The 13907-nt window shown below is 41.5% G+C and overlaps 2 protein-coding genes across 3 annotated transcripts; both read left to right on the top strand.

Annotated features, from left to right (window-relative positions):
- The first annotated feature begins 2157 nt into the window (after nt 1-2157).
- On the top strand, nt 2158-3990 carry LOC116251502 (putative glycosyltransferase 7). Its single transcript, XM_031625819.2, has one exon. The coding sequence runs from the start codon at nt 2445-2447 to the stop codon at nt 3837-3839; it is 1395 nt and encodes a 464-aa protein (XP_031481679.1). The 5' UTR covers nt 2158-2444; the 3' UTR covers nt 3840-3990.
- Nucleotides 3991-11894: 7904 nt separating this feature from the next.
- LOC116251224 (protein SOB FIVE-LIKE 5-like) lies at nt 11895-13544 on the top strand. 2 transcript variants are annotated; one of them, XM_031625368.2, is made up of 5 exons: nt 11895-12134; nt 12249-12571; nt 12672-12752; nt 12897-12956; nt 13048-13544. In XM_031625368.2, the coding sequence occupies exons 2-5, from the start codon at nt 12281-12283 to the stop codon at nt 13084-13086; spliced, it is 471 nt and encodes a 156-aa protein (XP_031481228.1). In that variant the 5' UTR covers nt 11895-12134; nt 12249-12280; the 3' UTR covers nt 13087-13544. The 2 variants fall into 2 exon arrangements, with proteins under 2 accessions (XP_031481228.1, XP_031481226.1); XM_031625366.2 differs by having other exon boundaries at nt 11901-12571.
- The last annotated feature ends 363 nt before the right edge of the window (nt 13545-13907 follow it).

Here is a 13907-nt window from a genome sequence, read left to right on the forward strand (position 1 = left end):
GTCTGGGCAGGAGCTTTGAAGGCCGCTTTTAGTCTCTGTAATTCATAATGAAATGTTAAAGAATGTGATTTGACATGTGATGCAGCAATCTATATTTTGACCTTGATATGTGCTAAATCATGTTCATAATTACATGGCCAAGATAGAAAAGTATAATGAGAAGGGATGTCCTCCTTAAACTTTTTTCCGATCAAGAAACACTCTCATACAAATTTCTTGCCTCCAGTCAATCAGTTTTCTTTTTGAATCGCCAACTTTCTGTACTGCAAATGGAGGCTACCAAAGTACCCAAGACATCGAAAGCAGATCATGTACCTTATAGAGATGAGGGATTGAGTGGAGATTTTACTCAAACTCGGATGGAATATGTCTAGAACATTTTTAAGCTCAAACCATTCCTCTCTATTCTTGGGTCTGCAGCATGGGACCAAATTAAGAACTAATGATATTTTCAGCAATAATTTCACCAAATTAAGTCATACTTTGCAAAAAATAAGTGTGTTGGATTAAATAACTTCAGGTTAAAGAAGGTGGAGTTCAACACAGTGGATGCATCTCTATTAGCATGATCTGTTTAACTCCAGCTTATGCATAAAAGAATAAATTATAAATGTGTTATATTATGGCCAAACTTGGGCAGTGTGCATGATGCAGGCGAACGTTTCTCAATTAGCAGACTTAGACCCAAAAGAGTGGTAGTATTTGGATGGCACCTCCAAAAAAGTCATTTTGTAAAAATTAAGTATTGCTAAAACTTGATTTTTTGAACAATTTCTATATTGAGCATGGAGAATCCTGCTGTATTTGAATATAAACCGCGGTCACTAAAATATGATCCAAATTGGTGCTAACGTCTCGCAAATGTCATATTGTATAGGAGTTGAAGTCGGACCTAAAACATACATCCTAATACCATGTCGAAAACAGAAAAAAAATCATTAAAACTTGCTTTTTATACGTAGATACTGCAATTAGATCAGATGTCACTCTTATTCAAAACAGATCCAATTTTTTAAATGTTTGCTCTGAATCCAATGCGAGTTTGATAAATAAGAAATCAGATGATGATCAGGTATCCGATTTTTTTTAATTCAAATGAGTTGTATTTAGGATAAAGCATCTGCAAATATTTTGATGGATTGTAGCCATAATATGCACCATCCGAGCAGGAGGTTTGGAGTCATGAAGCTTGGAAGGAAAGAACTTAAAAGATAGATCCTAGCTACTAGGAATCTGATAACTTTTTTTGTGTGTTTTTTTAAAAACATGGTAAAAACTTGGATGTTGAGGATGAGTATTTCATCTTATGAGTATTTCATCTTATCACTCGACTGGGAGCTAAATCCTCCATCTTTTCCTGTCCTCTTATGATACTAAATCTACTTTCAATGTCTCAAGGCGATGCTATCAGAAGATTTTCCATGAAATCAACGAAGATTTTCCATGAAATCAACTTCCTAAAACAAAAAAACTTGACAAAATTCCATGAGAAAATGGCTGCCCTCTTCTATTCTTTAGTTATTTGAAGATTAAAACTTTTAATTTCAACGGGTTTTCTTAGTTCTCAACAAGAACAAAAATTTTCAGCAGGTTTTCTTAGTTTTGCAAAAGAAATTGAAAATTCAATGACGAAAAGGACGTGCTCCGAACGGGAATTTCTGCTAAGCGTGATCCCTATTGTCGTCATCTTACACCAAAGGCAGCAGGGTAGGCCCATGAAATAAGCCAGCAGCGGACTCCGCTTTCTTTTCATTTACGGCCCCATTTAAAGCATAGTTCTATCCTTTTTATCTTTCAGTCCGGTAAATATGTGTCTCCATATTTACGCCGGAAAACTTTCAAAGCTCCGCGTTTATCGGCGATCTGCATCGACCGGGATGGATATCAGAAGATTAACTTAAACATTTAGATTATTGTTTAGTTAGATTTTAATGGCCGATACAGGTCGATTCAGACTCATGGTGGCAGCCGAATTTTAAAAAACGCCTATTACCAGCGTTTGTATCTCGTGAAAGCCGATCTGCACCGGTATTAGTAACAGTTCTCGCTTTTAATGGCTTTTGGCTCCTTTGATTTCACCGACGCCCTTCTCTGCTCTACACATGTCCATCTCTGGCGAAGACCAAAATGACACTTCTCTGCCCGGCCGCGTTTCACTCCCCAATCTCATCCCCCAACTCGAGGACCCACTGCTCCTCTCTCCCACACTTTTCACCTTCCTTTCCTTCTGTCTTATGTCTGCTACCTCTGGAATCCATGGATTATATTTTATCGTTTACACTTTCGATTCGCACTTCGCTTCGCTTCTCACTCTTTCTTTCTTTCTCTCGGCCCTCATTAAAAGAAAATAGACAGACGCCGAAAACTTCTGTCTTCAGCTCATCCTCCCACCTGTCTTTCCTCTTCGGCTCTTCCCCTCCCCACCCCCTTCAAAAGAGAAGAGGATGCTCCCCTCCTCGCCTTCAGACCCACCACCAGCCATGGCGAAGCATACCGCCTCCCCGAAATCCCACTCTCGCCAGTCCAGTTCCCTCTGCTCTTGCTTCCTCAGCGATTGCTCCGTCTTCACCGGCGGCGCCATGGCCGCCCTCCTCTTTGTCTGGGCTCTCTGGACCGTCTGCAACTCTCTCAACCCCGCCATCATAAACCTCTCTTCTTCTTCTTCATCTTCTTATTTACGGGCTGACTCTCTCCCCACTCACCAACATAAGCCTTCCCCCTTCCCCTCCGACTCTCCCGGCTCCACCTTCTACGACGACCCTTCTTTGGACTACACCATCGGCGTCCCAATGAAGGATTGGGACAGAAAGAGGTCGGAATGGATGGCGTCCCACCCGTGGATCACTCCCCGGAAAATCATCCTTGTCACCGGATCGCAGCCGACCGCTTGTAAGAACCCCACCGGCGACCACCTCCTCCTCCGCTTCTTCAAGAACAAGGCCGACTACTGCCGCCTGCACGGCTACGACATTTTCTACAACAACGTTCTGCTTCAACCCAAGATGCACACTTTCTGGGCGAAGCTGCCGGCGGTCAAATCCGTTATGATCTCGCACCCTGAGACGGAGTGGGTCTGGTGGGTCGACTCCGACGCGGCCATTACGGACATGGAGTTTACGCTTCCGCTGGAGAGGTACGTCGGCAGGAACCTGATCGTCCACGGCTGGGAGAACATGGTGTACGAGAACCGAAGCTGGGTGGGGCTCAACGCCGGAGTCTTCCTGATGAGGAACTGCCAGTGGTCGATGGATTTCATGGAGGTTTGGGCGAGCATGGGGCCGCAGACCCCCGACTACGCTGAATGGGGCCGCATACAGACGTCGGTTCTCGCGGACCGGATGTTCAAGAACGCCGACGACCAGTCCGGCCTGGTTTACCTCCTTTTGAAGGAGAAGGAGAAATGGGGAGACAAAATCTTCCTGGAGAACAGCTTCTACTTCGAGAGCTACTGGATCGAGATCGTCGGGAAGTTGGAGGACGTCAGCAAGAAGTATGAGGAGATGGAGAGGGCCGACGCCGCACTGAGGAGGCGGCACGCCGAGAAGACGTCGGAGTTGTACTGGCCCAAGAGGGAAGCCCACCTCCGGGAAGAGGGCTACGGCCCGAACAGCCTCAGGAGGCCGTTCATTACTCACTTCACGGGCTGCCAGCCCTGCAGCGGCGATCACAACAAGATGTACTCTGGAGAAAACTGCTACAAAGGAATGGTGAGGGTTCTCAACTTCGCCGACAACCAGGTGCTGAAAAATTACGGGTTCTACCGGAAGGATCTTCTTGACACGGAGACTGTTTTCCCGGCGCCGTTCGACTTTCCGGCCAATCGCTCCGGTTCGGCCTAGTAAACCAATCTTCCTTTTTTAACTCTTTTACCTTATACTTCCCCATAGATTGTTAGGAAACCGGGTTGTGATTAAAGCACCAAGAAGAATGACCTTTGTCGTCATCATCATGTATATAGGAATATATATGCAGGTTTGCTGTTATACTTCATGGATTATTAATGTTGTTGGTAATAGAGGACAAAGAACGGAGCCGATTAAAATAAGCTTTTTTTTCTTTTCCTGGAATGAGTTCAACGGCGTTTCTGGGCCTTTTGCCGACACTGATTGGAGCGTGAAGTGATTGCAGGAAGGGAGAGATCTCGGGGAACAGTAAAATAGTTGGTGATGGAGTACAAAAAGCGTGAAAGTTCAGGTTTTTGAAGAATCAATTTCAATGTGAAGATGAATGATTTATTGCATGCTTTTTCTAGTTGTGATTCTTTCGTCCTAAGAAAAACAGTTAAATTAGAAGAGGTGGAAGGGAGATCTGATGTTTGATTGACCGACGGCTTTCAGTAGGCATGGGTCCATGGGAAAAAAGCCTGCTGGTCTCTCTCTCACTTTCTAATGTAGGGTCCCCTGCCTAAGGCCTGAGAAGGCAGAGGGATGGGCCTGGTTTTGTTCCCCCCCAAAGGCGTTAACTAGATCTTTTGTAGGCCCGGGCTTACGTCCAGTTGCATGTGATTGGTTTCTTTTCATGCAAGTGAAGAGAAAGAAAGAGAAAAGAAAAGGCCTTTCCTGTAGCGGTCATGTGAGATGAAACCGATTCCAAGAAATGTTCCTTCGGGGAGTTTAATTCTCCGTTGAGATGAATCAAAGACTTGCACTAAGAAATATGTGTATGATAGGTGAAATTCTCCGGCCAACTGGTCCTCTGGCCAATCACAGCCGATACAATCATCGGGTGGATGTGATTAAACCTTGGTGAGGGCCGGTAGGCAGTCAGCGAGTTCGAAGAATACCCATGACATCAACGTGCAAGAGATGAAGTGTTGCCAGGAAAGTAGATCGTTGGCCATATGCCTTAGTTCGGTCATCATGTATCTTGGAGAAATAATGGGTCATGTATCTTGAAGAAATAAGGAGTCAGATGCATGTTTCAAGTTTTAATTGACTTAATGGACCCACAGTTGGGCACATTTTCTTTGACGAGGAAAGATCTATACTTGTGTGTTACGTTTAAAAGGAGGAGAATTTTCCTCCAAAAAGTCCTACCATCCACTTCCCTCGAGCCAAGCCACTGTCCGTCTTCTTAGTCAGCCACTTGAAGAAAAAAGGTCGCGAGCTAAAATGATTCCAGCAGTCGCCTGTTTGCCTATGGTAACGACTAGAAGAAGTAGTTACAAAATTTTGTCCTTCACTCGTTTTGCAAATGGTTTGGTTCTAGATTGATGATTTTGTCATTTCATATTCTACTGGAGTCGATTTTAATCTGGCCTCGACCATTGCATTTTACTGTCTCCGATCTACCCTGTCGGCGACCTCTAAAGTTGCATTTTACTCTTCCAAAGCCATTCACAGAAGTAATTAAATTTCTTCCTTCCTCTAATCGATCTAAGAAGAGATGCACGTATGCTATGACCAGCTCAGCGAGACTAGATTGTATCTTTTTGTGGGTGAAGCTGAGGGAAAGTTTCAGTTGGGAGCAATCGCCTCTTATTTAAGCCACCCGACAATACGAACTGCATATTTGGTCGAGAGAGAGTTAAAACACAGTGATGAGAATAAATTGACAGTCAGATTAAAAGCTATTCACATGGGAAGCATTCATACTGGGGTCCATGTTCTGTTTCAGTGTAGAAGTTTAAAGCTATTCTGCCACAAACTGCCCATCGACTGAAGTTGAAGAAGAAGATAAAAGGAGAAGCAATCATGAACACTTCAGCTCTCCAAATCTGAGACATCTCTGAAGGAACTGAATAAACTTTGGAATTGATGTTTGAGGAAATTCAACTCAAGGCGTGCAGCACCACTGTGCGACTAACCTTTTTGGGGTCGTTCTTTAAACGCTTAACACGTTGAGGTCTCATCATTCCATGAGTCAAACGAGAACGTTAAGTAGGAGTTGGTAGCCAATACAAACAAGAAAGACAAGAGTTTCAAACCTTTCGATGAGACACGGAAGCATCCATGCCAATGCTTGGTGCAAGAAAACCGAACTCTCGAAGTGATAGTTTACCAGGATTTGCAATAGTTTAATCAAACGCTGGTGCCGGTACGGGTGTATTTCTCGTCCATTTGGTTTCCTGCGAAAGTGTTCCTGAACACTGTGCCCAGAAAAGGAGTTCTTAGAACGGAGTGTTTTACCGTCGCAGAGAACACCGTGTTCTCGTGTCCTGTGTTAGATTCAGATAAAGATCAGAGCAGGTTTTTTGCGGCAGTTCGATCGCCGTAACATGGAAATGTCGGACAAACCTGAGATTTCAGTACCGTGATATACTTCTTGGAAGATATGCTTGCATTTCTAACAATCCGCTTGTCCCACTATATCATAAGTTGTAGATACTCAAAGGGAGCCCATGGGCCGAACCAGGAGATCTTTGTAGGTCATTCATCTGGTCTATGACTATGAGAACTATAGCAGAAGCATTGCTCCGTTTTTCCATTTTTTTTCTTAGTACTTACTCTTCCTCTTTGGATTGAAACTTTATGGTTCAGGAATGGGGCCACTCATGCAAACCAACATTTATAAGAAATCACATCCCCAAATAGAGATGCCCAATTATTTCCTCTGCATTTGGGACGCTGGGGGCACCAGCTCAATATTATGAAATAGTGACATACCATTATTAAGATGTGACTGACCTTATAATTCAGTAGGCCTTCGCACTCATCTGTTGCAAATTTGCGTGTGATACACACACACACTCTCTTCCACAGAGAGAGAGAGAGAGAGAGAGAGAGATCACTCCAGCTGCGCAGCACAGCTTGACAACCCAAAAGATTTGGTATTAGGCCAAATGCTCATTTCTAATTAACAACCATGCAGAGTAAATGGAGAAGCCAATCTTCCAATGGCTTTCTTCCAATCACATGCTTTTCCAGGCTACTTCCAAAAGAAGCAATATGTTGGTCTGATCAGCAAAACTACAATAGTTTCAGCCACTCTTCTTTTATGTGCAAGATACTGAAATTCAATGGAGCTAATGGAGAAGCTAACCTTAAATGGCTTTCTTCCAGCCATGAGTTGAGCTCCTAAGCTTCTGAAATCCAAAGGTCTAGACAGTCTCTATTTGTCCTTAATATTTAATTCGAGCCATTCTTTTTTTCTCTTCCGCTATTCCAACTTTATGAACCGATCTTTATGACTGCAAAGCCGGTCATAATCATTTAATGATTTAAGTGCGGAAATGAAGTAATCTTCTCAAATTCTCGTCTTCCTAACTCCACTGGCTTTATTCTCAAATTGGAAAGACCATTGCTCAATGTTGCTTCATTAGCTCCAGTGGATATCACTCTGTATTTCCTTCTCTTTGCTTTCCCTCACTTTTGCTAGTGTGCAAGGAAGGCTAAAGTTCGCCTTCTTTCGCAGGGAAAGATCACATAACGCCAGGTCGACGAGATGTCACAACTCAAATTAAAATCCCACCAGTGCATGTACCATTGCCGTAAAGCTAAGGATACGCCATTCTTTGGAAACTATTTTTAGGTGACTACAGGAAGAAATCTAAGAAAGATGTATCAGGTCAAGGCTCGTTCAATCTAGATGATTTTTTTTTATCACTTTGTCAATTTGATCTTCCATTGAACTCATTTTCTCCCTAGTAATTTACTTTCTTCAGGGAAGCAGAGGAGACAAAACCCAGTTCTAAGGCTTCGGGACAGAAGCATGGAATCTTTACTGTTGTCTTGTCCCTTACCCCCTTCTCCAGAGGTTTCGTTTCATACGTTGGTCATTTTCATTCATGTTAGAATTTGTAATGTTCCCACAAATGTTGTCTTTCGAGGCAGTAACTTTTCGTTTCACATAAATTTTCACTATGAGTTCAGCCGATGAAATTTCAAACGTCATAAAAATAAATCTAGTCGATTTTACAGTTCAATTTGTTTGGACTCGATTTGAGAGTCTGGATGAGTAAAAACGATCTATAAATAATAAGACTTTGACGTGAAGAAAGCATGTCTTCCTATAAGGATTGAACTTCTGCCATTGATTTTAGCACATTAAGGTCGGTTTCTGAAAATTTGATGGCTGATCTCCAGTAACGAATACTGTAGATCACACCAAAAAAGTCCAAAAGCACGACCATCTTGGTGTTGAATTTTGTATGGTAATGAGTTGAGAGATTTTCCAGACGAAGACAGTTTTCTATAGCAAAGCAATATCTGCTGCGGCTTTTGAGATCCTTTTTCTTTTGGAAACTGAAGGAGGTTATTGACCCGGGGTTACCGGTGGTTAATGTGAACCCATCTGCAGGATAGTTACACCTAATTCAGTAAATTAGTAATGTGCAGGTAAATCCTGTTAAATTCTTAGCAGGAATGACACATGGTTTAAAGGTGAGCATTCGTCCTTGGTTCCATTGCTAGATCCCTTTTAACAATATGCGGTGAGGCCTGATGGGTGGTCAAAATAACTGTTGCTGCTCTTAATTTGTTTCCTCCTAAAAGGGTGGTCCTACCCTTTGTGGAGGCCATCGATCGATCAAAAATAGCGCCCAAACACCAATTAGAGTTTGATCTTTGAGGAGATCATCTGCATTTGGTACCTGTTCAGTTGGAACTATTAAACACCACAATGTTGAGGTGGCCTCCAAAGACTTTTGCGGAGTCTTAAGGCCTGTGCGATGATGCTTTGGATGAATGGGGTTGTGGTGCAGAGGCTTTTTGCTGTTGGGAGGGACGAGGTCAGTAGAAGACTTTTGGAATCATCTATTCTTGCTGATGTTACGGCTGACGATCTATCATTATATGATTCACATTGAGCCTTAGATCTCCTTGGATCTCTTGGCCCCAAATAAATGTTATGGACGTAGGATGACGATCTATCATTGTATGATTGGTCATTTTCTTTTTCGCCTGGAAGAAGTTATTTGAGTACTTGAAAGAATAGGTCGTCAATTAACACTTCCGATGACTAGAAAGCCAGATCAAATAACATGAGCAAACCAGTCTCAGCTACGCTGCTGATAATCTATTCAATCAAGTAGGAAGTTTACTTTACAAGATATACTAAAGAAAGAGGAAAAAATTTAGGGATGTCAATATATACAACTTGAATCATATATTCGACCGACCCGTTCTGAAAAAAATAGGATAGGAAAAAAATTGAATATCTGATTAAGAAATTGGACCGGCTTCACATATAAGAAATAATATCTGATCGGATCCAAATTCGGATTTGTATATATATAAATATATGATCGGACTTAAAGTCGGATCAGAGTTAGTTTTAAACAAAAACCGTATATCCAACACCCTTACATTTTGAAAATTGGCCAGATTTAATTCAAAATTTATATTCGGATTCAGATTGTGATATTGGATTTGGGATTCGGATTTAAATATGGGTTTTCTTCTTTCATACTTGAATCCAGACATGTGAATATCCAAAAAGTGGATATGGTTAATAGTATATCTTATTTGAATCTGATCCATTGTCATGCCTAACAGAACTCGATTCTACAATTCTCTATCATAAGCATCTCCTGTTGCAGATCCTTACTTTGAACAGTTCCAAGAACAGATCAACCCTGTCTGCACGACATACTTCATGAAAAGTGAGGACTACTTTTTGCAGTTGCAAGATTAGAGTTATGAGAAAATGTCAGTTTAAAGATATAGGCCTACGTCAATTCCTAGAACATGAGAACTCCAAGAGAAGTGAAGTATAGTTGGCAATACAATGGAAGATTGAAATCGGGGATAGCAACCAAATTCCCAGAGAAGGAAAAATTAACAAATGGTTAAAGGAGTTTGGTCTCCTCAATCCCGGAAAGAACAAAGAGAATCACCTGCGTTCCTCAAGCAAGAATCGATAGTTTCACTGGGAAAAAGGAACTTGCAGACAGATGCTGAATATAATTCCAAAAGCAACTCGCAATTTATTAGTTCCAACTTCTATCCAGCGGCAGCCAAATTTTCACTTTGGTTGCTCGTTGTTTGGGCTAAAAAAATGAAAATTTGAAATTGAAATCTGAAAAACGTAAACAGAAGAGACTATTTCAGACCACACTTTCGGTAATTCGCCGAGAAGTCAAATGATCCACTAAATAATATTCAAGTAGTTGGAATGTCTTCTATTCCACGTGATATACTCTAGCTCCAACTATGGAACTTTAGTTCAACAGGCGATGCATGCATACGGCACAGATTCTATTCTCTGGTCTAATCAGAGTGGAATTCTTCACAGCCATTAGCAGGGAGTTTTCCTTTCGGATATTGATCATCAATTTATTATGTCCGGCGCTATGTTTTTTTTTTCTGGTCTATCTCAAGCTTCTTTATAAAGATCTCTCGCAATTTACGGGACTAAACCTACAAATGTTACGAGCTCTGTCCTGTTTTTCTTCTTACTGTATGGTAATAATATACATGCATGAGAGCTTGTGCCTGTATAAGTCCCACACTCCCACTAATGACAAAAAGCAAACCTGTTCTGTAAAGAAAATCTACTGAAGCAATTTGTTACCTTTCAGAAATTATCAAAGTTCTTGAATATATCATTTTTCTAACGGTTGACATGAACAGGAGATACAAACCTCTGTCCACCCGCTTAGCTATCAGTTGCCTGAGTCTATGAAAGTGTTCATAGATTCCATACAAGTATGCCATTGGAGATGTGATACGTAGAAACGACGCCGGAGGTCAAACCACTGTAACAGGTCTTCCTCCCGACTCCGAGAGTGGTTTTTCGTTATTGAGGAAGGAAAAAGGCAATACAAGAAGCAAACAACTTCATGATCGGGAATATCTTAACTGTTCAACAGTTGCGTGAAAATTTTAGCCCCGGGCCCTGGTGAAATCCAAATCTAGATCAAACCAGACTGCACTATTAGGTGCACCACAGGGCATACATGCGGTGAACCTGCATTAGTTTTTCTCCATAATTGACAAATGCTCAGCGTACAGGAGATTTTATAAACCAAGAATGTTCAAGCTTCAAATGGTTTATTTTTAACTTATAAACTTTTATTTCTGTGAAAAAAGCATGACCAGTATTTTAGATTTTTTGCACATGAAAGTGGCATTCATAAGAAACTAAGCTATGTGTATAATAAGCTCATCTGAAGTATAACCAGATGTACTATAATATATATAATATCTTATATACTTAACTGAGAAAGTGGTACAAATTGCCATCCGCAGCCAGAAATTAGAAGTTAGAAAAAAGAAGAGAAGAAAAAAGACAGATCAATTCAATTTTCATTCATTTTTTGGGGTCCTCCCTATGGGTTGAATCAGGTCATTCAGAAATCTCAGAGAGGGGAAGCACATGCAGCCATGATGTCCTTTTATTAATGTCTGTCCCGCTCCTATCCACTCCCCTTTTCTCCACACTTGGCATTTCTTTCGATGTGTCCCAGAGGATGCTTAGGCACATCCTCAGCTTAAGCAGAGAAAATCGTATAAACTAGGACCGAAAATTCTGAAAGATAAAACAAAATGAGGTAAAATATTTCAGAACTCACGAGTTCACTTTCACTTGTCATGAGGCCAATTAGGTGCACTCTTGCAGACAAGAAGAACCTAAGCATTTCAAAAGAAAGCCAACAAAAGCAGTATTTACTTGGCTAGGAGAATGTATTTGAACGCTCCCAAGTTGAACTAACTGTGTTTCCTTTGGACATTTTGGGTGCATTTCTCTTGGCATAATTTGATAAAGGTCTGTCTAACTCCATCTTAGTTCTGTTGACATAAGAATAGGCAGAAGGTCAGGAATCTCATGAGAAAACGACCAAATGATTTCAAATATCAGTTTTCGGTAAGAACATCGAATATCTTGTGAGAAATTGAAAGAGGAAAGTTTTTTTTTCTTAGGTTGGCGTCAGGGGAAATGAACATTGATCCTTCTTTGGTTTCTTAAAGAAAGAAAAAGAAACAATTTTTTTCACGAGCAATAACTGCGGGGTGCCTGGTTTTGTGTAGAGGTACACATTGCTTTGCTGTATTGCATGTGAGTGCATTCTAGTGCCATCTCCCCTTTCTCTCTCACTTGCCTTCCATTGCGAGATAGAAAGAGATGCAAATCCTACTCCGTTTTGTCTTTTTTCTTTTTTCTCTCTCTGGAGCACTTGCGCAATGAAACGTGGGAAAATGAATGTTACTGTAGGGCATGTCATCTGTTCGTAGCCTTTTTGTTCTAAACTGAAGGTCTCTCTCTCTCTCTCTCTCTCTCTCTGTACATTGCTTCACTTCGTTTGTCTACAGAACCAGAAGGGAAAAATTACTTTGGAAGAATGTTGGGCATGAACCAAGAAACTGCAGGGTGCAGCAGCGGATGTGAATCCGGATGGACCATGTACCTGGAGCACTCTGTGAGGGCACCTGCGCCACCCCCTTGTGAGATTCAAGATGGTGAATGTGAGGAGGAGGATCTTTCCATGGTTTCTGATGCCTCTTCCGGACCTCCACAGCTGCAATCTGAGGACGTGCCGACTCAAAACTGCCGTGCCGGCGAACAGAACGGTCCTGCTGCTGCTGCTAATGGGTCGTGTCTTCATACTTCCAGTAAAAGAAGGAGAGTTCAAGATAGTGAACACAATCCTTCTTCTTCCGATGATACTGCCAGCTCTCATCTCGTAAGCAAGGTACTCTCTGACGCGCGTGCACACGCACGCACACAGAATATAATGTATGTTACTTTGGTATTCTTGGTTACCTTTTTTATGTTTTATATGTTAAAAACAGGACAGTGTTTCTCCTGGAGATGGTCGAAGCATGGAGAATTTTTTGGACTTCTCACAGGGCTTCTCGACCACATCTTTCAAGGTCTTCTCTAAAGTTATCTTTGCTTTTGATTCTCATATTCTTTCTGATATGTTTCTTACCACCAACGGATAATGCGGAGCAAATTCATAGTTTTTTTTGTGTTCTGACTAACTAAATCCATCGTGCTTAACTTGGGCCTTGCAGAAACAACCTGCATTTCAGGAGGGATTTGGTCACATGAAATACCCAACTCCTGGAAACCCAGTAAGTCTTTTCGCTGTGATACTAATTGCTGTTGGCTTATCTGAATTGAAAAATCATGCCTTTAGTATTCTGTTGCTGTTCTTGTTTGTAGATTTCTGCAGAAGGAAGTAAGGGAAAAAGATGGCCTTAAGTAACCGACTACATTCTGCTATTTCCCATTCAGAGACGGAAAAAAGGGGGCTGCATGCAATATGGGCCACTGCAGAGAGTTGAGCTTCTGATATACTGATTACTGAGAGCGATATGAATTAGGTGTTGGCAGAAAAGAGAAGGAAATGGATGCTTGTTGCTTGCGTTTTTGTTGTCAAAAATGGTTGGTTGCAGGAGAGGATATGGTTTCTCTGCAATCTCCAGGATCTTATGCAACCACATTCCAGAAGGCGACCTCTTTGTTTTCCTGCTGAAACTTTTTCCCAACAGTTATCTACCTCTGCAGTTAGATCAATAAATTTGTCTAACACTTAGTTACTCTGTTAGATCTTGTCTCCTTATGTTTATCTTCCTTCATGATCTTAGAGATTGCCTATACTAGGATCTAATATTGACTTTGGGATTTGAATATTGAAGCTTTAAGTGTCCTTTTCTTCACAGCTCTTGCTCATATTCTAGCTATCAGTCATAAAGAGTAAAAACAGAACGGCCTTGGTGCAAATTTTACTAAAGTTCATATACATTACCCTCTATTTTAGGAGCTTACTGTCATATCAGTAACTCATGACGGTCAGAAGTGCAACAGAGCCTTAATTGGCAGATTAATTTCGCCTGCCATTGTAGAACTTATCTGAAGTACTTTCTTTTATCTGAATTGGTCAAGCTGGATTACCAATGACATAACCTTTAAAATGCACCAATTTCACGAAGCATCTTTTGTGGGCCCGGGACATAGATGTCACGTCCAGTATCTACACCCCCCTCCCTTCCACCCCAATTTTCTCTGGAAGGTAGTAATAA

The sequence above is a fragment of the Nymphaea colorata genome, chromosome 3 (genome assembly GCF_008831285.2).
Source record: "Nymphaea colorata isolate Beijing-Zhang1983 chromosome 3, ASM883128v2, whole genome shotgun sequence".
NCBI lineage: Eukaryota > Viridiplantae > Streptophyta > Magnoliopsida > Nymphaeales > Nymphaeaceae > Nymphaea > Nymphaea colorata.

Excerpts from the sequence above, each read along its gene's own strand:
- LOC116251502 (XM_031625819.2), top strand. The coding sequence starts at position 2,445 with ATGCTCCCCTCCTCGCCTTCAGACCCACCACCAGCCATGGCGAAGCAT.
- LOC116251224 (XM_031625366.2), top strand. The coding sequence starts at position 12,221 with ATGTTGGGCATGAACCAAGAAACTGCAGGGTGCAGCAGCGGATGTGAA. Across the intron at positions 12,753-12,896 it reads TCTCGACCACATCTTTCAAG|AAACAACCTGCATTTCAGGA; the intron begins GTCTTCTCTAAA and ends TGGGCCTTGCAG. Across the intron at positions 12,957-13,047 it reads ACCCAACTCCTGGAAACCCA|ATTTCTGCAGAAGGAAGTAA; the intron begins GTAAGTCTTTTC and ends TCTTGTTTGTAG.